A 24,745-nucleotide genomic window follows, 5' to 3' on the forward strand; every position below is an offset into this window, starting at 1 on the left:
GCCTGCCCGCGGTCACGTGCTCTCCGGGCGAGGCGGGGGCGGAGCGTGGCGGGCGGTGGGGGCGGGGTATGGCGCACGGTGCGGCGCAGGGCGGCTGGCACAAACGGCGGCGCCGGGGCCGGAGGAAAAAGCTGGGTGAGGAGGTCGCGGGGAGACCTGGGAGGAGGCGGAACCCCGAGTCGGGGCGCGGACCGAGGGAAGAGGGTGGGGAACGTGTGGAGGACGCGAGTCGGGACCCGCCTGGGCGGCCCGGGGAGGGGGAGGGGAGGCCGGACGGTGGGGGTGGGGTGCGGGAGGAAGCGCGCGCGGGGCACTTTGGGTGCCGGCCGTTGTGGGGTGGAGGGGGGCCGGAGAGGCCGAGCCCCGGCTGTGGGGGCGGCGGCGCAGGGTCCTCCCGGCCCCCCCGCCGCACCCCGCCTGGAGTTCTCTCGGAAGAGGTTGGGGCCGGAGCGCCCCGAGGGGAGAGGCGCATCCTCCTCCGTCCTGTCCCGGGGTGCCTGCGCCCCGGTCGCCAGGGACCTCCCTTCCGTGTGGGTGTGTGCCCGCCCCCCCGCCGGCTTCCTCCGCCCGGGCCCTGCACGACCCTACCAGCCGTCCTGTCCGGCCCCGCAGGGCCTTCCTCCCGGCTTCCCTCCGGTCTCTGTTTCTGCTCCCTGCGTACCCCCCCTCCTCCTCCGTTCTCTTTGTCTCAGGTCTCCCCGATTTCCTCTGCCTGTTGACCTCTGCTGTCCCCAACTCGGACTTTCTGGATTCCCTCTTTCCCTCTAGGCTGGGGACCCCCCACATTTTTGTGCGTCTCCCTGGAGCCCCCACCCCCCGTGCAGTCCCTCCTACTCCCTCCCCCCACATACACACTTCCCCTTCTCTGCTTACCTGGTGGCACTCGGCTGGTCCCCTGGCAGTCCTCTCCCCCTATCCAACCCTTTTCTCCGGCTGCTCGTCTCGCTGTCCCATGTCTTTCGGCGACTCCCCGACTTGTCCTAAGGTTGGGGGACCCTGGTGCCCCATATTCAGGGCTGCAGTTTGTGGTCCACCCCATCCCCATATCCCAGCCTGCCTCCCTCCATCTCTCTCTCTCTCTCTCTTTCTCTATCCAGCCATCCTGACCAGTCCCTTCCCAAGCCGCTAGGGACCCCAGTGGACTTGGAGACCGCCGTGTACTTCCAGGGCACGAGACCCGCTGCTGCCTGTCCTGCCTCACCCTGCCCAGCAGCAGGCCCAGCGGCCTCCAGCTGCAGCAAGTGGAGGAGGTGGTGGTGGTGGAGGGTGGCACCATGGGCCCGGGCCGTGCCCTCCATGCCCGGGGGATGAAGACACTGCTGCCATGGACAGCCCGTGCCAGCCGCAGCCCCTGAGTCAGGCTCGCCCTCCCCTGACAGGGTCTGTGTCAGAGCCTGTGGAGCCTGGCCGTGCCAGGATGGGGGTGGAGAGTTACCTGGCCTGTCCCCTGCTGCCCTCCTACCACCACAGTCCCGGAGCACCTGCAGCTGGCGAGGCCTCTGTGGGGAGTGGGGCCCCCAGAGTCACGGCCACCTCCACCACTGCCAGCGCCCTGCGGGAGGGCTTGGGTGGCCAGGATGGTGGTGAGCTATGGCCGCTGCGGAGTGAGGGCGCTGCAGCACTGGTGACCAAGGGGTGCCAGCGACTGGCCGCCCAGGGTGCCCGGCCTGAGGCCCCCAAACGGAAGTGGGCAGAGGATGGGGGAGATGCCCCTTCACCCTGCAAGCGGCCCTGGGCCCGGCAAGAGAACCAGGGGGCTGAGGAGGAGGGTGGCACTGGACACAGCAGCGGGGCTGGAGAGCTGAGTACCCGGCGGAAGGAGGAGGCTCGGCCCTCCGCGCCAGAGCGCCTGGCCCTGGACTACATCGTGCCCTGCATGCGGTACTACGGCATCTGTGTGAAGGACAACTTCTTGGGGGCGGCATTGGGGGGCCTCGTGCTAGCTGAGGTGGAGGCCCTGAAGTGCAGCGGTCGCCTGCGGGATGGACAGCTGGTGAGCCAGCGGGCCATCCCACCGCGCAGCATCCGCGGGGACCAGATCGCCTGGGTGGAAGGTCATGAGCCAGGCTGCCAGAGCATCGGCACCCTCATGGCCCACGTGGACACCGTCATTCGCCACTGCGCTGGGCGACTGGGCAGCTATGTCATCAATGGGCGCACTAAGGTAAAGCTCCCAGGGACGCTTTTTGGGGGGGACCTGAGGGAGGCGCACTGTGCTGGCTGTTTACATCCCCGGGCACAGTGGGGTGGGAGTGCTGCTCCTGCAGCTGTTGTGGTGAGTATGCACACTTGGGATTTCTGCATTCGTAAGCCAGGGCTCTGAGCAGGGGCTTCGGGCAGCCTTGTCACCGAGCGGGCACTGTGTAGTCAGGAGGTGGGTCAGCACATGAAGGCAGGCACACACTCCTTCCTCCGTCCTCCTGGCCTGTCTAGCCCGTCCGGCCCGCCCCGAGAGGATTGTGTGTGCATCTTGGCTCCCAGGCTGGAGGAGGAGCGGCAGCACTTGCTAGGGTGTGTGCACAGAGGGCAGTTCCCCTCCCTGGGCTGCTGCCGTCCCCGCCCGACCCACCTTGTGTGCTCCGTTGCTCTGTTCATCTCACCAACTGTTGTGCTCAGCCTGGCCCTCCTTTCTTTCTCCATGCTGAGTGTTGTCAGTCTGTCTTTGGAATCTGAGTCTCTCTGAGACTCTGCCAAAAGCCATAGACTTTTCTCCCAGGAAATCCCACTCACGTGGTTGGCATTGATGGACAGTTGTCAGGTCCTGGGCTCCTGGCTGTCCAGTCAAGAGCCTGGCATCCAGGGCTCGGCATGAGAGTCCTACCAGGTTCCCCAGGTCCCTGACGTGCCATTGGGATGAGTGTGAGGGCCTTGCTCCTGAATCTAGAGTGGCTGCTGCCTGTGTTGTACCAGTGGCGGGTGTGGGACTGCCTGTTCGAGGTCCCTCCCCCTGCCTCCCTCGGATCCCATCTTGTTTCTCCTGCTCCAAGGCCAGCGCTGGCCCAGGGACCAGCTCCCCAGGGCTGAGGCCTGCTTCCTCCCTAGCTGGAGACCCGCCTGCCTGCCTCCTGCTGCTTGATCACAGGAGACCTGGTGCTGTTCTTGCCTGGGTGCAGCCCCCTGTGCAGGGTTCAGTATCTTCCCCTCTGGCGGGAAGGGGTGGGAAGTGAAGGGAGGGGCACTGCTCTGGGAGCAGGTTGGTGCCTTGGCTGTGACTAGCATATGTTTGGGACTGAATCCTGGCTGGCATTGAGGAGGCGCATAGGAGTTGTCAGGACTCTTTAGAAGCCCTCAGTGACCTTGGTTGCCCTGAGGAGGTGAGAACAGCTGGGCTGGGGAGTCCGTTCCAGCACTGGAGGAGCTCCAGGCCTGCCTGCTGCTGGAGGGTGGCCTCCTGCTGCCCTCCCCGGCTCTGGGGGATAGCCCTGAGGAGCTGGGACATGCGGGAACAGCGGCACTGGTACCCGGATGCCCATGCTACTGGCCAGCAGCAGCCTGAACCTCAGTCATGTCGTGTCTTTTTAGATTTATTTGAAAGGCAGGGTTACAGAGGAGTGGGGGAGGCATACTCCATCTGCTGGTTTGCTCTGCAGGTGGCAGCTGCAATGGCAGGAGCTGGACAGATCCGAAGCTAGGAGCCAGGAGCTTCTTCCGGATCCCCTATGTGGGTGCAGGGTCCCAAGGCTTTGGGCCATCATCCGTTGCTTTTCCAGACCACAAACAGGGAGCTTGATGGGAAGTGGAACAGTTGGGACACGAGCTGGCAATCACATGAGACATTGGTGCCACAGGTGGCAACTTTACCCACTGTGCCACAGCTCCAGTCTCTGGGATGTTTCTGAGTGAAGCCCCTCTGTCCTGCTCACTTGAGCAACACACAGGATGGCGTTGGCTCTGCCTCCAGGGAGGCATTCCTGGGCCCTGTAACTGCGGCGTGGAGGAGGTGGGTCTTGGTGACCTTGTCTGTGGATCAGCTCCTGACTTAGAGGGCACGTGTGCTGGTGGCATATCTGGGTGTGGTGTTACCAGGGGCCTTGGCATTTGCAGGCTCCTGACCACAAGCTCACCTGCTTTCTCCCTGAGGGCTGAAGCTTTGCCTTCTGGGATTAGGCAGTAGAGGGCTCCCCAGGGATGGGGGTGCCCTCAAGGAGTATGCTGTGGGGGGAGGTTGGGTCCTTGTATCTGTGCCCTTTCTTCATGCTTGTGTCCTGCCGGCATGGTTCTGCTTGGGAGTCGCACCAAGCGTGCTGTGCGGAGGCACTGAAGGACCTGGCAACCGACACTGCCCTGGGGAGACTCCCGTGGAACTGCTGGGCAGCAGGCACCTGTGCTGATTGCTCAGCGAGAGGAGTGAACAGTCAGTACACAGGGCAACCCTTGACCTGCGTCCCACAGGAGAAGGCTGCGGATCGGGCCAAAGGCCTTGGGGTGGGGATGAGGCAGGCCCGGTGAGGCTCTGCAGAGTGCTGGAAAGCAGGAGACAACTGAGTGGATGCTTGGGTTTCCTCAGGGTGAAGTGGCCAGCTGGGAAGCCGGCCCTGCAGATGCGCTGTGGGAGGAGGGTGCTCCTGGGCGTAGTGCGTAGTCTCCGGTTGGAGTCTTCACTGGGCTACCTGGCCCATCCCAGAGCTGGGCCTTGCGGGTCCTGGCTGCAGCCAGCCACAGCTGCAGGCTCTCCTTCCACAAACCCTCTGCAGGCATGGAAGCCAGGCTTTGGTGTTCTTGCTAGGTGTCCCTGGGGCTGCAGGAGGAGGAGGTTGACCTTGGCCGGCAACAGGCCTCCTGGTGCCTTTACCCGGGAACTGTGGGCAGGGTCTGTGGTGGGCCAGGTGCATGTGTGCAATGTGGAGCAGTGCCCCATGCACACGGGCCAGGTGCTGCACATGTCCCCTCTCCCCCGTGTGGGCCTGGGATGGAGACAGGTGGACCCTGCCTGGGAAGAAGCTTGGGGGTCTTCCTGCCAGTTTCCCTTAGAGTCATTCTGCATCCTCCAGCCCCCCCAGTGGCTTTGGGCAGAGGATGGGATGGGGGTGTGCTCGCCCCGGGTATCTGTCCCTACACTCCTCCCGCCTACCCTGCATTACAGCGTGGTGACAGGGCCCCTGCTGGGTGTCTGCAGACACTGGTTCTTATCCCCCAACCACTTGTGAAGTAGCCGTTGCCTCCCTCTCCTTCGTGGGTGAGGAAGCTGAGACAAGGGGGTTCATCCTTCAACCTGATGTTGCATCCTGTGTGGCAGCTGGATTTGCAGAGGTAGCCGTGTCCTTTCCTTCCCACTGAACCCCCTTTTTGCCACCTCCCTCCCTCCCTCCCTCCGAGTAGGCGTCCTGGGGCTTGGCTGCAGCCTCAGAACCCATAGCCAGAGCTGTATACCCGGCAGCCCAGAGCAGAGCACCTCGGATCCCCCAGGGTTGTGCTCCTGGAGGATGGAGACGGGGGTTTCCTGAGCTGGGAAACCAGTGAGTGAGGAGTGAGGCAGTGCGTCTCTAGGTTTGGGTTCTTTTTCAGATCATGGGGGCACAGAGAAATAATATAATGGGGATTCTTTGTTGGCAAAGACAGAGGTTCTTAGCTTTGGAATTGGGTGTGGGGAAGTTGTGGACAGCCCAAGCCCGCCTTTAGACAAGTCTTGGAGCAGCAGGCCTGGGCTCTGAGTTTGCTGGGCCGTCTGAGTGCCCGGTCCTGAGTACATGGGGGGTGTGGGTGGGATCTTCAGGCCAGGAGGTGAGGTTTCTGATGGATGTGGGGGTGAGGTCTTGGCTGAAAAAGGAGAAAGGCTCTGGGAGCTGGACCCTTGGAGTCCCAAATCCCTGCAGGACTCCAGGGGAGGACGGGTCTGGGGAGGTGAGAGGGATGTGGGAGGTGGCAGCTGCGTCCCCCTGTGGGCCGTGCACACCTTCCGCAGACCCCCCTCTCCATCTCTGCCAGGCCATGGTGGCGTGCTATCCAGGCAATGGGCTGGGGTACGTGAGGCATGTCGACAACCCCCATGGCGACGGGCGCTGCATCACCTGCATCTATTACCTGAATCAGAACTGGGATGTTAAGGTAGGGTGTGGGGTGACGGGCTCATACTGCACCCCTGCCTGTTGGTCTGCCCCAAGCACGGTTCCAGAGTGGGGAGGGGTGCTGGCTGCAGGCTCTGCCTGAGAAGTGGCTCCTCCTCTAGCTGACGGGTGGGAACTCCCCCCTTCCTTTCCTGGAATGGTGCTGTCTGCCTAGCCCCACCCGGTCTGCTTCTGAACACGCTCCCCGTTTTCCTGTCTTTAGTAATTTCCTGTGCAATCTCCATAGTGATGCAGACTCTGGGCTGTCATTCACTGTAAGAGCCTGAGTGGGGGAGGGAACAAGGGGCACCCAGCCTGGTGGGACTGGCCTGCCCCACCCTGCGGCCTGCCCTCAGGTGCACGGCGGCCTGCTGCAGATCTTCCCCGAGGGCCGCCCCGTGGTCGCCAACATCGAGCCGCTCTTTGACCGCTTGCTCATTTTCTGGTCTGACCGGCGAAACCCCCACGAGGTGAAGCCCGCCTATGCCACCAGGTACGAGTCCTGCTGCTGTGGCAATGCCAGCAAAGTTTTCTCAGACCCCAAGGTGGCTGGGGAAGCCCTGGGGGACTCAGATGGGGGTGGCTCATGGGCAGCTCATTGCCCTGCACTGCTTCCAGGTACGCCATCACTGTCTGGTATTTTGATGCCAAGGAGCGGGCAGCAGCCAAAGACAAGTATCAGCTAGGTACTGCTTCCCTGCCTCGTGTCCCTCCCGTGGGGGGCTCCCCGTCCCACTCTGCAGTCCCCCTCTGCCTAGATGGCTCACTTCCTCGCTATGCCCAGTGTGAGCCTGTTTGTGCCCCATCCTCTCCCTTTGGCCCAGGTCTCCCTTGCTTCTCTGTCCCGTTTCCAATGACTCCCATCTTCTGTCCCCCTCTACCCTCAGCGACAGGACAGAAGGGCGTCCAGGTTCCTGTCTCGCAGCCGCCCACGCCCCCCTAGGACCAGCCCCAGAGCGGCATGGACAGCTTGCCTCGACTTGCAGCCGGCAGCCCCGCAGCCTCGGTGCCTGTCCCCTCCCTGCTGCCGTCGCTGCTTCTGACTTGCCTGTCTCCACACTGAGGACCAAGGAGGATGCCTCTGCGGCCCAAACCGAGCGGAGGCTGGCGCTGGAGGCTACCATGCCCGGAGCAGGCCCCAGTCACGACCCCAATAGTGCAGAGAGCTGGGGCGAGACTTCATCGCCTTGCACCAGGAGGCAGGATTTGGGGTTGGCGTGAGTCATGGGCTCTGGCTGAAAGAGGTTTGGGGGCTCTCCCCTAGCCCCCTCCTCCAACTCCTCCAGCCTGGAATGTGAAGCGACTCCCTAACGCCTTAGGCCATGGCACCTTTTGGACCGGGCTGCCGTGGTGGGGCAGGGACTGGGGCCTGGAGGGAGACCCGTGGATGTGGAAGCTTTTCAGCCAAGTAATAAAGTTTACCTCAGAGCTGCACCTGGCCAATGCTAGCCGTGGGTCGGGCCTTTATTGACTTGGGCCAGGGGAGGGTGGGGGAGCCAGGTAGTGGGCCTCAGTGGGCCACCAGGTGGAGCCGGAAGGCGGGGGGAATGTTGTCCAGGCCTGTGTACTGCAGCCTGATGTTGATTGTGGCTGGGCTCCCCACAGGCAGCAAGTGGAACCTCTGCAGGATGAGGAAGAGGAAGATCTCCGATTGAGCCAGGCCTGCTCCCAGACACATCCCCTTTCCTGGGGGCACAGGTGCACCGTGAGCCCCGTGGACCCTGAAAGCCTGGACTGAGCCCTTCCCTCCAGGCACCTACCTGGGGCAAAGGGCATGAAGGCATCGTTGCTTTGGAATTCACCCTTGTCGTCCAGAAAGTTGCTGGGGTTGAAACTGTCCGGGTTCTTGAATTGGGTAGGGTTCTAGTGCATGGACACAAGAGGAATCATGCATGTTCCCTGGGATACACCTGATGGGGTTACTGTGGAATTGGCAAGGGCCCCTCATCCTGCTCCTGGAGCGATGGCTGTGTGCCCTCTAGCACCAAGCGTGTCCATCCTGGCTGAGTTAGGCCAATAGCTGCTTGTCCCTGATTCCCGCCAAGCTGTTGGGTACCTTGGGCAGGAAGTGGCTGTGCAGGTGGTGGTTGCGAATAAGCGTGCGGCAGCCTCAGTGAGAGCACGCTGGTGAAGCACTGAATCTCGTGCTACATGGCGTGTGTGTAAGACGCACTCGGTCCTCCAGGCTTGGGGTGCGTATCCGACCCACCACTGCGTCCAGTTCAGCCTGCACTTTGGCTGGTACAGGTGGAGGCTGGGAGCTGTGGACTCGCTGGACCTGCAACCGTCTCCAGCCTTTCGCTATCTTGCCTGCCCCCCACTCCCTACCCACCAGGGCCCCAGCCTGGCAGACCTGCCACCTCTGGGTACTTGAGAAGAATGGGATGCCCGTAGTGCAGTGGTGCTGGTGGTCTCCATGCCACTAAGGAAAAGGTTCTGTGTCTCTTCTTGGAAGTGGTTCTCCAGGCCCCGCTGTTCCTGCAGGCAACAGCAGGTGGCACTGCTGCAGCACGCGCTACACACCTGCTGTCAGGAGGCACGAAGAGTTCAGGGTAGCAGGCACCTGAACTTTGTTCATTTGGTCAAGAAAGCAATCAATGAAATCCCATGGCTGCCTCGTCTGCTGATGCCACCGGATTTGTTCAGAGATGAAGACCCACAGCTCCTCAAAGTTCCAGAAGATTTGGTGGTGCTGTCTGGGGATCCGTTCCAGCAGGGAGGGGAAGATGTTGTATGTCTGGGCAGACATGGATCCCAGTCTGACCTTGCAGGAGGTCACCATGCTTTGGCTTTCCCACAGGGAGACCTGGCCAGGACTTTGAGGTTGCAAGTTCAGCAACAAGAATTCAAGGCTGCTCAGTTCTGGTGGCCACTCTGGTTGGCTCGTCGACTGGTGGGCGCCGGTAGGGACGGGCTGGCTGCCCTCACCTCAGCCCACCACGAGTTCATGAGGTGGAAGTTGTCGTTGAAGAGGTCCAGCGTCTGCATGAACTGAGGGTCCCTGTAGCTGTAGCGCATCCCGAAGACCACAGAACAAATGACGTTGGACACGGCGTTGTCCAGTTGCTGCCATGGGTTGAGTGGGGCCCCTGTGGGTGTGAGCAGGCCTGGTGTCACCCCGTTTCCTGGGTGCACGCCTTGCCACAACCCTGTGTCCTGCACCGGGTCGCACCTGCGGTGGCTTGAAATTCACCAAGCGAAAATGCTGCTTCCTCCAGGATTCTTTCCTCGATGGTCTGTGTGCCCATCCCGAACTCCTTCGGTGCCCCAAGGGTGAGATTGCACAGTGCTTGCCAGCGTGGCCCATTGGAAAACACGATCCCCGCAGGTGACGGTAGAGGGTGCGGGTCTGGGTTGCCCAGCGCAATCCAGGGCTTCGCCCCACCCGGTTCCCCAGTTGGCAGCCTTCCCAGCCTGACCACACCTTGGCTGATTGGATCCCCACCTGCTGCTCGCTCTTCTTGGGCTGCACTCTTGGGCTGTTGCCTGCTACTGGCTGCCCATGTGGGGGAGCCTGGGCGTGGTCCCTGCACTACCCGCCCCTCCCTTTCCCGTGGGAGTATTTCCAAGGTCCTTCCGCATTTTCCTGGCTGCACATTGCACGAATCCCACCCGCACAACCCAGACCCACTGTGCCACCAGCAATGCCCAGGTCTCACCGTTTCTGTGTGTGAAGCGTTCGAAGACTGCCTTGGCTCCATGGCCGGAGAAGGGGTCTCCCTGCAGCACCAGCAGGTCCAGCAGTGCTGCGTAGCCACACAGCACCACAGCGGGGAGCAGGCCCAGCCACACAGTGAACACTGGGCTCCAGTGGTTGGAGAGCTGTGGGGAGCCAGGGCTCAGCGGCTCCTGATCCAGGCTACTAGCCCTTGCTCCCCACGACTTTTAAGTCCAGATCCCAGCCCCCAGCCCTCCGTTCCTCACCCTTCCCACCTTAAGCTGGGAGAAGAGTTCCTCTGCTTTCTTTCACCCGGATTAACCACCCCAGGCTGCCTGTCTTCCAATCTAGGTGCTCAGGCCTGCCAGCCATTCTCCTTTTTCCTGAACTTGGGAGTAACGATTCAAAATCCGTAATTTATTTTAATGCAGCCCATCAGCTATTGTAGCCCCACACCCCACCTCTAGCATCCCAGCACCCCAGGATTCTGTCTCCTCACTGCCACCGCTACCCCAGCCCAGCTACCTCCATGAGTGTACAGTCCAGGCGACCAGAATCCAGCTGCAGCAAGTTCCCCAGTAGTGGGAGTGGCCTGGGCCAGGGGAGGCAGGCTCCCTGGTGCTGGAGTGTGGTGGTCACCCCGGCCCCACCACAGCACCAGCAGCAGCAGCATTGTGAGACCAGTGATCGTGCCTGCCTTTCACTGGGGTCTGATCTGCACAGGTTCTTGAGCAGGAGTGGTGGGTGGGTGCTCACTTCATGGGTTCCCACCCCTCCCCCCAGCCCTACCACTGCCTGCCTCAGCTTGTCTTATCTGGTGACTTTTCAAGTTCACACACCTGGGTGGAGCTGGGGCCCCCCTCCGGGGCTGCCTAGTGCCTTAGGGCCCATCTGCCTTGGCCTGTGAGCTTGTACTCAACCATAACCTGCCCATCTCCCATCTTGGGGACCGCTTAATGAGAGCCACAGCTTTCCACCCTGCGCCTGGGATTCCCAGAATCGTGGGGGGAGGGAGACCACACCTGCACCCTCACCACCTCCATTGCTTGCGGTGTACCTGCCTTCCGGACCCACTGTTCTGGTGCCATCAGCTGGAAACTTCCGCTTCTGTCTTTCGGGCTGCTGCGTGTTCTCTTGTAGGTCACCCCCTTGTGTCTTCAAAACAGCTTTGAACTCTTGTCACCTCTGTTCCCAAGTGTTGGCTCCCAGGGGAAGTTCTAAGTAACCCAGGTCCGTGCTGCTGTGTCTGCATGGTCTCAAAGCCCCACAGCAGGTGCCCTTCACCAACCTGAGGCCAGGCTGAAGTGCGGGCCGGATCCAGTCCAGGTTAGTGTCTGGCTTGGGGGACCCAGGCCGGGGCTGCGCGGCCACATGGAGCCTGAGAAGCTGCTGGTTTCTAGGAATGTGTTTATCTTCTCTCCCCTTTCCCTCTCTCCCTCTCCTGCCTCTGCGTCCCCAGGCAGCATCCCTGTGCTCTCACTCCCTTTCTGTCCGGTTCTGCTTTATTCTTGGTCTTCTGTGTCTCTGCATCTCTTAAGCATAGAACTTTTTGCTAACTAATTCTCATTCTGTTTGAAAGGCATAGAGACAGAAAGGTAGACCTTCTAGCCACTGGCTCACTCCTCAGATGCCACCACAGCAGGGCATGGGCCACAACACAGCCAGGAGCCGGGAACTCTATATGGCTCTCCTATGGGGGCAACACATTCCTCCTACCAGTGTGTGTGCCTTAGCAAGAAGCTGAAGGCCAGGCACTCCAACAAGGAAGGCAGGTGTTCCGTGGGCAACTGCATGGCTCCCCTCAGTGCCCACCCTTGGGTTTTTGGTCCATCTGGTTCTGTTTAGTCTTCACCTGTGCTTTCCAGGCTCGTTTGCTCTCTCTGCAGCAGGTCTTCTCCAGCCTTTCTCAATTGGGGGACCTAGTGACTGGTGGGACGGGGTCAGAGCTCATGGTTGGAGGAGCTGGCCCCAGCAACAGGCAGGGATGCCCAGGGTTCCCCCTTTGCCTTCCCCCACTCCTAGCCCGCCCTCCTCTCACTGCTGGTCTTGCTTTTGGGATGCCAGCTCTTCGAGACGGGGCATTGTCTGCTCACGGCTTTGTTCCCGGTGTGTGAGATGGTGCTTGGCACGCAGCAGACGCACAGTGGGTATCTGGTCATTGCACAGCTATTTCTCAGTTTCCATCTCTGCTTTTTTTTTTTTTTTAACATTTTTAAAAAGACTTATTTATTGTTACTACAAAGTCAGATATACAGAGAGGAAGATCTTCTGTCCGATGATTCACTCCCAAAATGAGCCGCAACGGGCGATGCTGTGCTGATCCAAAGCCGGGAACCAGGAATCTCCTCCAGGTCTCCCACGCAGGTGCAGGGTCCCAAAACCTGGGGCTGTCCTGGACTGCTTTCCCAGGCCACAAACAGGGAGCTGGATGGGAAGTGGAGCTGCCAGGATTAGAACCGGTGCCCATATGGGATCCCGGCGTGTTCAAGATGAGAACTTTAGCCGCTAGGCCACGGCGCCGGGCCCACATTTATTTTATTTTTATTGGAAAGGCAGATAAACAGAGAGGAGGAGAGACGGAGGGAGATCTGTCCGCTGATTCACTCTGCAAGTGGCCACAACTGCAGGAGCTGAGCTGACCTGAAGCCAGGAGACAGGAGCCTTTTCGGGTCTCCCATGAGGTACAGGGTCCCAAAGCTTTGGGCCACCCTCGACTACTTTTGCAGGCCACAGCAGGGAGCTAGATGGCAAGCGGGGCCACCAGGGTTAGAACTACTGTCCATATGGGATCCCAGCGTGTGCAAGGCGAGGACTTTAGCTGCTAGGCTGCTGTGCCGGGCCTTCCATCTTACACTATCTTGTTTGCTCTCAAGCCCTCTACCTCCTTTCCAATGGTGCAGTGGTGGGGTTGGAGTTAAGGTGGCTGAAGCTGGGTGCTGGAAACTCAAGCTTGGTCACCCACATAGGCGGTAGGAGGCCAGAGCTTGTGGTCGGCCAGCTACATGGGTGGGAGTCAGAGCCAAGGACCAAGCTATGGGTACAGTGATAAGGGACAAGTCCTAACTTGCTGCTTCGCCACCCTGCCCCGTGTTAATGTCTGTCTCTTGCAGACTTCTTGTCCTCTCCACCTCATCTCTCTCCTCAGTGCCACTTCACTCCCCCACTCTTGGCCTCTGTCTCTGGGTGCCCTCTTGGTGTCTCCCTTTCTTTCCAGCGCCTCTACATGTTTCCCTTGTTCTATCTCCCTCTCCCTTCACTTTTGCCTGCACAGCTGGGCTCTGGGACAGCATGAAACTGACACCCACCTGGAGACCACCTGGAGTCCAGGTGCTGGATAGTCCTGGGAGACCCTATTCAGGGTGGGACTTCCCCACCCCACCCTGCCTGGACTGCCTTTGCCTCTGGCTGGGGATGCGCAGGGGGACACTTTACGTGACTGATTCAAGGGAGTGTGGGCCACCTTCCTGATGGGTTGTAGGGCGCAACCCCAGGCTTGGGGGCTCCGTGCCAGGCTCTGCTGTTCTCACCCTAAAGGTGGAGTTGAGGACAGCGGGATAGTGCAGTGAGAGGGTAGCGAGTGGGGAGGGCGTCACCTTTCCCGTTCGCTCCCCACCTCCTCCCTCTGCTCTCCGTCCCTCTCTTTAGTTGGTGGTTTCTATCCCGTTTCGTGTTCTGTCCATCTCGATCCTCAGGCCCATGCCTTTGCTTCTGCCTTTGGCAGTGTCTTCTTCGAACCCCTTTGGTCTCTGATGTGAGAGAGGTGGTGGCTGCCAGCTCAGGGTCTGCCACCGGGCATCCCAGCTCTGTCCCTTCCTGTGTGAGCTCTGGCAAGTCACCCCAACTCTCCGAGTCCCAGTCTGGCACATCTGTAAAGTATGAGAATATAGATTCAGCATCTCTTAGTTCCTAATCCAAAATGTTCCAGTATCTGGAATGTTTTTGAAAACAGCATGAGGACACAAGTGGAAAACATCACACCACAGCTCACGTGATGATTTGTTGTCAAAAACACAGGTGTATTGCAGGAGTTGTGTAAGGTTACCTGTGTGCCGTGTGTTACGTGTGCCCAAAACCTGAAGGGATTCATGTTCAGACTTGGGTCTCAGTTTCCAGATTACCACATTCTGTCTATGCAGATAAAAAAAAAAATTCCAAACACTTGTGGTCTCAGGCACTTTTGACCCAGAGTGGTGACAGGAAGCCTGTGTCAGGAAGTGTGACTTTTCCATCTCCTGCATGGCCCCCTGGTTCTCACCCCATTCCACTTGGTGTCTCTCTAGACTCTCCTCTGTTCACTTATTTGAAAAAAAAAAAAAAAAGACTTTTTGTTGGAAATGCATATTTACAGAGAGGTGAGACAGAAAAATCTTCTATCCACTGGTTCACTCCTCAATGGCCGCAACAGCCAGAGCTGAACTGATCTGAAGCCAGGAGCCAGGAGCTTCTTCCAGGTCTCCCAAGTGGTCCAAAGGGGCCTTCCTCTGCTGCTTGCCCAGGCCACAAGCATTGGAAGATACAGGGCAGGAACTGGTGCCCCTATGGTGTGCTGGCAGAGGGTTAGTGAATTGAGCCATTGTGTTGGCCCCTTCACTTTATTTTTATTTTACTGACAGTTAACAGAGTGACAGAGACCTTCCACCAGCAGGATCACTTCCCAAAAGGCCAAAGCGACTAGGACTGGTCTAGGCTGAAACGAGGCTTCCAGAACTCCATCTGGATCTTCCACAGGGGTCCAGTGGCCCAAGCACTACTGCCACCTTCCGCTGCTTTCCCAGGGACATTAGCAGGGAGGAGCTGAATGGGAGGAGGAGCAGCTGGGATTTGAACCAGGCCCACACTGGATGCTGACTCCTCACCTCCCTTTCATTCGGCCGAGACAGACTTGAATCTATTATAAATTTATTAGAAAATGATACAAAAAGCCTCCCAGAAAGGTCACATCGGGGAGCAAGTTGTATGGGCACAAGAAGACGTTCCTCCATCTCCGCCTCTTGCTTTGTCCTGCAAGAAGACCCAGATGGGGACAGATAGATGACAGGTGCATCGTGTAGGCAAGGAGGTTGACAGCCAAGTGGCAGGGGCTGGATAGCGGCGGGAGCAGAGGGACAGAGGCAGCACTGGGCGGCCATCAGCGCGTGCGCACGCACAGCTGGAAGGGTCGCGGCACGTTGCCCAGACCGGAGCTGATCGGGGTCAGGTCGATGTCCTCGGGATCCCCCAATGGCTGCAGCGAGAAGTTCTGCAGGATGGCGGTGAGGAAGAGGAAGAGCTCCATGCGCGCCAGCGACTCTCCCAGGCACAGCCGGCGCCCTGTGGGTATGGGGCGCAGCCCGAGGTAAGAGGAGGGAGAGGGGCTGCACCCTCTGGTTCCCAGAGGAAGACGGACCCGCCTGGCTAACCCCTGGAGAAGATGCTGAGGACACTGTCCAGCAGGTGGAGGCGAGAGCCACCTCAGGGACGCCACCTAGCGAACAGGCCGCCGGTACCCAGGCCCCAGCTCCCTGCGGGTGGCCAGTCCTCGTGGGTCATCCAGGAGTTGGACTTGGGAGAGCAACAGCTGCTTCCTCACAACCCAAGGCTGAGCACTGGTGGCCTGCTGCAGCGAGTGAGGCTTTGCAGAGTGGAAATGCTATGGGGGATCTCACCTGCTGAGAAAGGCATGAAGGCGGGGCTTTTTTTGAAGGACTGGTTGGCATCCAGGAAGTGCTCAGGGTTGAAGTCCTTGGGTGTAAGGAACTGGCTGGGGTCATAGTGGACCGTGTTGAGAAGGGTGATGACGTCAGTGCCCTGGTGGGTGGGTTGGGGGCGGTGAGCAGGCTGGTCGGAGCAGCAGGAGAACCCAGCGACTCCTCGCCTCTAGAGTCCCCACTTTGCAGGGCTGAGGGGACGTGGGATTTGGGTCGTGTTTTGTGGGGTGCTGTCCAGAATACATGCATGGGTGTCTGGGATTCTGTGGGAGAGGCTGCTGGAAGGTGTGTCACAGGGGTCTTCCCCCCTCTCTTTGTGGAGCAGATGTGGAGTTTCTGGGGGACAGAGTTCTCCAAGAAGTGTGTTTGGATACACAGGGTCCTCTGTCTAATGCCTCAACTCTGGGGGGATCCGGGGACTTGTCCTGGGAAGGGGCCTGGGATTCAGGACAGCATCCGGCCCACACTGGACCGGGATGGGGTCCTGGGAAAAGGTGGAGGTTCCAGGTTCCAGGGGCCTCACAGTGGCCTGTTGCCAAGGCCGGGGTCTGGGATGGCGCTAGAGCACCTTGGGTAGCAGGAAGCCTCGGAAGTCAGTGTCGCGGATGACACGGTGGGGCAGGTTCATGGGGATGATGTCGGCGAAGCGCTGCACCTCGTGGATCACCGCGTCCGTGTAAGGCATGGCGGGGCGGTCCTCCAGCGTGGGCAGCCGCGAGTGCCCCACCACGCGGTCAATCTCCTCCTGGACGCGGGCTGCAGGTGGGGAGTGGGGAAGTGCAATGAGGGGTTTCCTCAAAGCCTCGCCCCAGAGTTAGGGGGAGAGGTTGGCAGGTGCAGAGGCTCCCACGGGGGCATGGGAGTGGCATTGTGGGGCTGCCCCAAGTCCAGGACGCACTGCCCACGGTGGGATGCCGGGAGGCACACCTTGCACCTTGGGGTACTTCATGAGCACCAGGAAGGTGTGGCGCAGTGTGGTGCTCACGGTCTCAGTGCCCCCGAAGAGCAGGTTGTGCGTGGTCATCAGCAGGGTGTCCATATGGAAGTGGCTCAGCGGGTCCTGTTGTTCCTGCAGGTCGTGGAGGGGCGGGAGTAAGAGCCCACCGGGAACACGGCAGGGCCGCCCCCAGGGAGCAGCTCGGGCGCTCAGGTGGGCTGTGAAGGGCAGTGGTCCCAGGTGGCTGGAGAAGGTTCCCCTGCCCCTGCCCTACTTGGGGTCCCTTGTGGCTGTGAGGTTGGGGAAAGGGGAGGCAGGCATCAGCATGGCTTCAGGCCCTCCTTCACCTGGGCCATCTTGGTGAGGAAGCAATCGATGAAGTCCCGCGGAGAGTCGGGGTCCAGAGTGGCCTGATGGTCGTGGACACTGCGAGCGATCAGGCTCTTCATGGACCCGTAGTTCTGGAAGAGGCGTCGGTGCGGCCCGGGCACCCAGTCCAGCAGGCTCGGAAAGATGTTGTACAACTGGAGACGGGGCAGAGGGGCAGGCGCTGGGGCCAGTGGGCAGGGGCAGGAGGCTGGGGACCGGCGGGGCTCGGCGAGGGCGCGGGCTGCGTGTGGCGTGCGGCTCGGGGGCGGGGGTCGTGGGCGTGGCCTGCAGCGTGGGGTGGGGCCCATGGCGTGGGCGTGGCCTGCAACTCGGGGGCGGGGTCCAGGGGTGTGGCTGTGTGTCTCGGGGGCGGAGTCCAGAGCGTGGACGGGGTCATGCAGTTTGGGGACAGGGTCTGGGTGTGGACCTGCAACTCGGGGGCGGGGCTATGTAGTTGTGGGGCGGGGTCCAGACTGTGGGCGGGACCATAGAGTTGGAGGTGGGGCGGGACGCACAGCCAGGGGTTTCGGGGCGGGCCCCTGCAGCTGCAGGGCAGGGTCGGGGGTCTGTGGGTGGGGCTTCCCACTCAACCCCAGCGCTGCCCCCAGCCTCCTGACCTCGCCCCAGGGGCTGCTCATGATCTGGAAGTTGTCGTTGATGAGGCGGATGATGGTGAGCAGGCGCTCGTCCTCGTAATCAAAGCGGCTGCCGAAGATGACGGCGCAGATGATGTTGGACACGGTGCGGCTCAGCACGAACGTGGGATCGAAGGGCTTGCCTGAGGGTGAGGGGTGCATGCTGCCAGCCACCAGCACACTTGTGCCTTGGCTGTGCAGGCAGCACACTCATGTGGCCAGCACGTGGATGTGTTGGGCAAGGCAACAGATGGCAGGGTGTGCCCAGTCCCCCGCAGAGCGGTGCTGATCTTGGTAATGCCTTGCAGGTCTGCCGAACCTCAGGAGACCCAGTGCCAGCGCCTGGCCAGGACACATTGACACATCATGGGAGCCGGCCAGTCCCCTTCTTGCTGCACGGCCGGTAGCAGCTCAGCCAGCACAGGCACGAAGCTGCCAGCAGCACCTGATGACCCTACAATCTCACCCATGGTCGCTGTAACACAGGAGGTTCCCCCAGCCCCAGACCACAACATCCAAACAGCAACACAGCAGCCCCGAAGCCACATCTTGCCACATCTCCCACGTCTGGGTTAGATGGATAGTCTCAATCCAAGGTCCGCCACTTAGCCCTGTCGACCTGCCGCCATCCCTGCTGGCAACCTCCATGTTCTCCCATCTGTAAACTGGACTTGATAATGGTCATCTCCTATGGGGCTGATAGTATCCTTGAGAGTGTGGCGGAGTCAGTGTTAAACCCTCAGCTAGCTATTGACACCTGTTCTCACTGGGGTGCCATGGCGAGTGGCATCATGCCCTCAGGCAGGTCATGACCTGCGAACAGAACCTGATAGGGCCAAGGAAGCCTTGTGGATGTGATCAAGCCAAGAGCTCTACAACAGGAAGACGACTCAGGTCAGTGTAGGAGTGCCCAGGCTGTGTGAGAGGGCAGCCCCCCAGGGGTGAGTGCCAGCAGGCATCGTGCCCATGGGAGAAGGAAGAAAGAAGAGAGTGAGGGGGTGGAAGGGCAGTTGGGAAGCCGACACTTCTGGCCCCGAAGATGGAGGGAGTTGAGGCTAGTGCAGCCGACAGCACCTGGCTGAGAGGAGGGAGAAAGCAGTGTCCTGTCCCCCCAGCCCTATGGCTCTCATTTTGCCTTCAGACCATCCTTCTATAAAAAGAGATTGGTGTCAGCTCTGATACAGTGGCTCAACTGGCTAATCCTCCCCTTGTAAGTGTCAGGACCCCATATAGGTGCCACTTTTGTGTCCTGGCTGCTTCACTTCCCATCCAACTCCCTGCTTGTGGCCTGGGAAAGCAGTCGAGGAAGGCTCAAAGCCTTGGGACCCTGCGCACCTGTGTGGGAGACCTTCTGGCTCCTGGCTTTGGATCAGCTCAGCTCCGGCCATTGTGGCCATTTGGGGAGTGAGCTAACAGATGGAAGATCTTCTCTGTCTCTCCTCTCTGTAAATCTGGCTTTCCAGTAAAACTAAATAAATCTTTAAAGAGAGAGAGAGAGAGAGAGAGACTTGTGTCACTTTAACAGATATGTGGCACTGTGTGTGAGAATCTATCGTCGCTGGCCCTGAGAAGCCAGCTGGAGAGGGAGATGGCTCACATCAGCCTTGGCACCTGGCACACTGTGTTTGTGTCTGCCCGCAGCCAGACAGATCTGGCCGGGAAGAGGGCTGCTGAGCCTCGCATGGCTCGAGTCCTGCAAGGCTTGACCTGTCCCTCCCCTGCCCCTCGCCCCTGCCCGGGGAGGTGCAGCTGTTTGGAGGAGCTCACACACCCCTTCCTGGGCAGGTGTGGACACGTGCAGGGTGTGCTGCCAGCGTCAGGTGCTGTAACTGATTGTGTTTTGTTTTGTTTTAAGGCCAGCAGCTCTGGTTTGGATTCCTCTGCCACCTCCAGGGCCATGGGCACGGGCTTGCTCCCCACTCCCCAGGGTGGCTGATGTATGCGGAGTGGTTTACCCAGAGCCCAACGTCCTATGAGCACTCAGTAAACCACCTCAGTGCCCCAGAGTGGGTGTGGGTTTCAGTCCTGGGTCCTCCACTTTCTAGCTTGGAGCAACCTCTCTCCTGTCTCATGGAGATGTTTCTCATCTCCAAATGGAGTGTTGTGAGGCTATAGGGGCTTATGTATGGACCCCAAGAGTGTCGTTGTGGTCATTGTCATCTCTGGACTGGCTGGGCCTCCGGAGAAGGGGGCGTCATTCTGCCCGTGAGCCATGGAAGCGTCTCCGGGGGGTCATGACCCCGGAGCCAAGGGGAGTGGGTTAGGGTGGCAGCCTGACCTTCGGTTTTCTGTAGCTCTGCCAGCAAGAAGCGGCCTTCCTCCAAAATCCTCTCCTCGATGCTCCTCTTCCCCATCCCGAAGTTCCGGAGAATCTGCATGGAAAACCTGCGGAGGGCCTTCCAGCGGTCCCCATTGGAGAAGGCAATGCCTGGAGAGAGGAGGGGCTGGCTGGACTGGCGGTTCATCTCCAGTTTGGGGCCCTCTGGCTCCCGCATCATCCCACCCCTCTGTATGCACTGAGTTCAGAATATCCCCTGCCCCTTAGGCCCAGCCCACTACCCCTTTCAGCAGGACCTGACCCTTCTGGGTCATCCCACCCATCGTAAGCCAGAGCCAGGGAGTCTGTCTCGGCCACCGCTGTCCTTAGCATCAGGCAGGGTTGGTCATCCAGGAGGTGACTCCATGGCTTATGGACCATCGAGTGTGTGTCTAAGACAATCAAGAGGAACCTAGAGACACTGGGAACTCTGCCAGCAGTTAGCAGCCAGCAGCCAGCAGCTAGAGGCTGGACCCTGCTCTGTTTGCTGCCGGGACCCTATTTTTTTGTTTGTTTGTTTTTTTGCACAATCCTGGAAAATCCCCCAGGCTTTCTTTTGGGAACTTCCTTTACCTCTTGTCTTCTTCGTCTTGTAGGTCTCAGCTTAGAGCTGAAGTGGGGTCCTGGGACCAGGCTGAGGTGGACCATGACAGCTCAGGCTAACTAACTCGGTCACTCGATCAAGTTGGGAATTGGATCGAGGGATGGGCGTGCTGAGAGGCGGTAGATGAGAGAGGGGTTGGAGCTGGATTGAGGTGGGGGTTGGGATGGAGGAAGCAGGTGTTGGGTGCAGTGGGTAAGGCGCTGCTTGGGACACCTGCAGCTGGTATCAGAGTGCCTGGGTTCATGTCCTAGCTGCACCTTCAGTTTTGCTTGCCTGCTTTCTCACATCTTATGGGAAGGTGGCTGATCACTCAAGCACAGGGTGTCCCTGCCACTCCTGTTGCGGCCTGGCTTGCATTTTGGCTCTTGGCTTTGGCACAGCCCAGCCCTAGCTGTTGCAAACATTTGTGGATTGAGCAATGTGCTGGAAGATTTCTGTGTCTCTAACAAATGATAAAAAAGAAATGGACAGGGCCCGGGGGCGTGGCCTAGCAGCTAAAGTCCTCGCCTTGAAAGTCCCGGGATCCCATATGGGTGCCAGTTCTAATCCCGGCAGCTCCACTGCCCATCCAGCTCCCTGCTTGTGGCCTGGGAAAGCAGTCAAGGACGGCCCAATGCATTGGGACCCTGCACCTGCGTGGGAGACCCGGATGAGGTTCCAGGTTCCCAGCTTTGGATCGGCGCGCACCAGCCGTTGTGGCTCACTTGGGGAGTGAATCATCGGACGGAAGATCTTCCTCTCTGTCTCTCCTCCTCTCTGTATATCTGACTGTAATAAAATGAATAAATCTTAAAAAAAAAAAGAAAAATAAATGGATAAAAGATGGTGGTGGGGTTTGGAGCGAAGAAGATGGGACAGTCTCCACTCTAGACTAGGGTTGCTTGGCTGTGTCACTGAGATCAGAGACCCTGAGTGTCACCCAGAAGCAGGGTTGAAAGGGGGAACAATCTTTCACCCTTATGGTCTACTTCAGTGCTGGGGGTTGGGGATCAGGCTTACCGTTGCCTTTGGTGAAGTTGAAAAAGACAGGATAGCTACCGCGGCCACTAAACTCATCCCCTTGGTCCACCAGGGCCTCCTTCACAGCTTGGTACCCGCTGAGGACCACCACCCGCCTGGGCCCCAGGTACACAGTATAGACGGAGCCGTACTCCTTGCTCAGCTGGGGATGAGAAGGCAGAGGTCACATGGAGACCCAGGGGTGGGGTTCATGTCCCTTCTCGCTGCCCTGACACTCCCGCACCCAGGCCCCCGCACCTTGGTGAGGGAGGTGAGCATGTCCTGGGAGCGCAGCTGCAGCAGGTTCCCCAGCAGTGGCAGGGGCTTGGGGCCTGGGGGCAGCCGGCCCTTGCCCCTGGAGCCCATGGTCAGGAGCAGGTAGATGAAAGCCAGGATCAGAAGCAGGATGGCCATGCTGGTGCTGTCCATGATGAGGCTGCGGTGGGCAGAATGGGTGATCCCTCTGCAGTTCAGGCGCCAGAGATGGGTGCCACTGGAGGAAGATGGCTGGGGGGTGGGGGAGGGCCAGGGTTGAAGGAGAGAGGGAAGGAACAGAGATGGAGTCAGAGAAACAGAGAGGGAATTCAAATGGGCAGCAAGAGAGAGCCAAAGTCAGAGAGAGAGAGAGAGAGAGAGCAAGCTCCTCCAGAGCTCAAGAGGAAACCAGAAACCGACTGGTTTCAAGTCAATGACAAAGAGACCAACATGCTCTGGGACAGAACCAGACTCACTGAGACCCAGAGGGAGCCAGATGGAGAGGAGACTACCAAGAGAGGCTGAGCTGGAGGAAGAAAGAGAAAGAGGAGAGGCCGAGACAGAGAGACAAAGACAAGGCTTACTAGCTGAGAGATGGACATGACAATGACACAGAGAGGGTGAGAGGGACGCGGGAGGAGGCCTCCTGAAGGTCATGTGGTTCCGTCCACGTTGGTGGGGAAAATGGGACACTTACATATCAGTTTTCACACTATGCATTTTCATGAACTTTTTGAAGCTTTTATACAAAGAGCAGTTTTTCAATTCCATGTGCATAAACCTTCAAAAGCATCCTCATATAAATGGAGATGGGGGAAAAGAAGGAGGGAGACACAGAGAGGATAGAGAGAGGGATGGTGGAAGCCAGGGATGGAAGGAGAAGGACAACCTGTTCAGGGCTTGGGACCCCCTCCCAGGCAGCGTGCACCTGCTACGGAAGACGTCTGCGCAGGCACCAGAGCCCAGAGCTGCGCTCCGGGGATCCCTGCACCCAGGAACAGTTAGAGGACCCACTGAGCCCTGAGACGGCAGATGCCCCTGTGGGAGCCTCCCCAACCCCAATTCTCACCCTCTCCACCATCCTTACCTGTCTGGCGCTGGGGGCAGCTCAGGGTGCCCTGCAGCTCTGGTGTGTTGGGGGGTGGCGCCCTCCACTCTTAAATCGCCTCTGTCCACACCCGACTTGATCCCGCCCCCTCCTTTCCTCCCAGTGAACTTTAACCCCTTTCATAGCCAGTCACGCATGGGGGTGCGGGCTGCCCCCTCTGAAATGTCCTCCTTAACCCAGGGCCAGGAGGCAGGGCTCAGCTCTCTATCCTCTTCAGTGGTGCGGGCCCTTGGGCTTGAGGCAGAATGATGAACCAGGAGTGGGGGCTCCGGGTGCTGGGCTCTGCTTCTCTGGGTTCAAGTCCACGTCTGCCACCATCCCCCTCCTCTCTCTCCTTGGAAGTTCTCCTGTCTTCTGTCGTGTTGCTGCCTGGGTTGGCATCCGCTCTCTCACAGGTCCGCGTGAGTCACATGAAGCCGGGGGAAGTGAAGGACCTGGGAGAGGGCCAGGCCAGCTGCAGGTCCAGGGATCCAGGACCTTGGAGTTCAGTGCGCTCCCACCCCTGCACCCCCTGGTCCCACTTCAGAAACTGGGGAACCCAGATTTGGGCCAAGGGTACGAGAGGAATGGCTGAAGCCCCGGTCTGGGGGGCCAGGTGGCTGTGACAGTAGCCCCCAGGTTCCAAGGGTGTGTGCTGTGTTTACTGTTCTCACTGCAGGGGAGGGGGCGGAGGAGGAAGTGCCTGAAGAGATCTTGAGGTCTTGGGAACCTGACACCACCCTCACCGGTGCTCCCCACTCCTTTCCCCTCGCCCAGATCAGGCAGAGCACTGGGGTAGAGGTGGGGCCTGGCGGTTATCCCGATCCTGAAGAGGCCAGGTTAGGGCAGGCCCTGGGAGTGGGGGAGAGGCTTGCCAGGGGGAGATTAGGCTCCTCCAGTTTCCCTGGGCATACTCCCTGCTCCTGAGGGGAAGGAGGGGAAGCGCTGGGTGCACCCCAGCCTCAGAAGCCACTTTTTCCCACAGCAGGACTGCGTTAGGGGTGAATGAGGAGACTTGGTAACCTCCCCATCACCTCCCCCGCCGCTCCCCCGTACCCTGGGCAGCCGCGGCCCCCTGTTGCCAACTCACTCTCCTCCTGCAGAGGGCGCTTAGGGTCAGAGTGGGCTGCTAGCGCTGCTTGTGCATGCCAAGGTGCTCCAAGCTGAGCCTGGGTTCCAGCCAGTCCTCTAGCTGGACCGACCCGGAAGCCCGAATGTCCCCTTGCTCGAGGGAGGGAAAGAGACTTGCGGGGGGTGTCAGCTCAACTGGCATAGTAGGGAAAACTGAGCAGCTTGCCTGTCATTGTCCACCCCAATTCCTGCTCCCACTTATGGGTTGGGGGTCGCTTTCTGATCTCCCACAGGCAGGCCCCCTCTGGAGCCCGTCACCCTGGGTACAAGGACAGATGCACTGCTCCTGGCTCCCGGTGTGATCAACCCCTCCTGGTATGCCCAGTCCTGTGCCCGTCACCGGCCGGGGGGGACTCTTGCCCCTTTGCTGAGTCAGGTCTGGTGTGGGACTGTGGTAGTGAGGTTTTATCCATGCACAAGATGAAATACTCAGATCTTAGGTCAACATCACATTCTGAATGCATGCACCCAAGTGGTCCAATTCCTTCACCCCGTAAAGTGCTCTCACTTCCGTCCCAGGCAGCCATTGTTCTGGCTTCTTCCCGTCCTTGTAGGTGGGCAAACCAACTGGAGCCAAAACCACTGGGCTCTGTGCCAAGCTGCATGCTAATTTTGGGGAGGCACTTCTCCCAGTAGAAACCCAACCATGTGTGATGCGGGAGGGCCTGGCGCTCATTCATGTATGTGCTGCATGTAAATGAGTGTTTCATTGTATCTGAGCGCTTTGCAAGGTACTCATGGTGGCTTTGTGTCTGGTTTCTGATGCCTGACACTCACACATTCTTTTCTTGAGTCTATGCCAGAGATCCCAGGAAGTTCACAGAGCAATGGAACTGAGACACCACTACATTTTCCATGTGTGTGCTTAAAAAAATGTATCTATTTATTTGGAAGGTAAAGTGAAACAGAGAAAAGGAGAGATTTCTTCTACCTGCTGGTTTGTTTCCCAAATGACCGCAATGGCCGGGACGGGACCAGCAACTCCTTCTGGGTCTCCCAATTGGGAGCAGCGGACCAAGCAC

General features: G+C 59.4%; 3 protein-coding genes and 1 pseudogene across 4 annotated transcripts in view; 1 reads left to right on the forward strand and 3 right to left on the reverse strand.

The window, feature by feature from the left end:
• EGLN2 (egl-9 family hypoxia inducible factor 2) lies at positions 1–7,478 on the forward strand. 2 transcript variants are annotated; one of them, XM_058674243.1, is made up of 6 exons: positions 1–135; positions 1,098–2,164; positions 5,926–6,045; positions 6,401–6,537; positions 6,663–6,730; positions 6,932–7,478. In XM_058674243.1, the coding sequence occupies exons 2-6, from the start codon at positions 1,325–1,327 to the stop codon at positions 6,985–6,987; spliced, it is 1,221 nt and encodes a 406-aa protein (XP_058530226.1). In that variant the 5' UTR covers positions 1–135; positions 1,098–1,324; the 3' UTR covers positions 6,988–7,478. The 2 variants fall into 2 exon arrangements, with proteins under 2 accessions (XP_058530226.1, XP_058530225.1); XM_058674242.1 differs by lacking the exon at positions 1–135 and adding an exon at positions 405–534.
• A 76-nt stretch (positions 7,479–7,554) lies between these two features.
• Positions 7,555–10,463, reverse strand: LOC101531395 (cytochrome P450 2F2-like; annotated as a pseudogene).
• Positions 10,464–14,584: 4,121 nt separating this feature from the next.
• Positions 14,585–23,124, reverse strand: LOC101531143 (cytochrome P450 2F5). Its single transcript, XM_004598071.2, has 10 exons — positions 22,593–23,124; positions 21,509–21,757; positions 21,251–21,413; positions 19,609–19,758; positions 17,313–17,473; positions 16,674–16,850; positions 16,317–16,458; positions 15,958–16,145; positions 15,348–15,489; positions 14,585–15,012 (listed from the first exon to the last, which is right to left on the reverse strand). Exons 2-10 carry the CDS (start codon positions 21,677–21,679, stop codon positions 14,831–14,833), a joined length of 1,476 nt encoding a protein of 491 aa, XP_004598128.2. The 5' UTR covers positions 21,680–21,757; positions 22,593–23,124; the 3' UTR covers positions 14,585–14,830.
• LOC101534346 (cytochrome P450 2A11) overlaps positions 18,357–24,745 on the reverse strand; it is a 32,178-nt gene continuing 25,789 nt past the window's right edge. The window contains exon 10 of the mRNA XM_058674618.1: positions 18,357–18,367. The gene's annotated coding sequence lies outside the window, so the exon portion shown is untranslated. The remainder of the gene's footprint in view (positions 18,368–24,745) is intronic.

Source organism: Ochotona princeps, chromosome 16 (assembly GCF_030435755.1).
Source record: "Ochotona princeps isolate mOchPri1 chromosome 16, mOchPri1.hap1, whole genome shotgun sequence".
NCBI lineage: Eukaryota > Metazoa > Chordata > Mammalia > Lagomorpha > Ochotonidae > Ochotona > Ochotona princeps.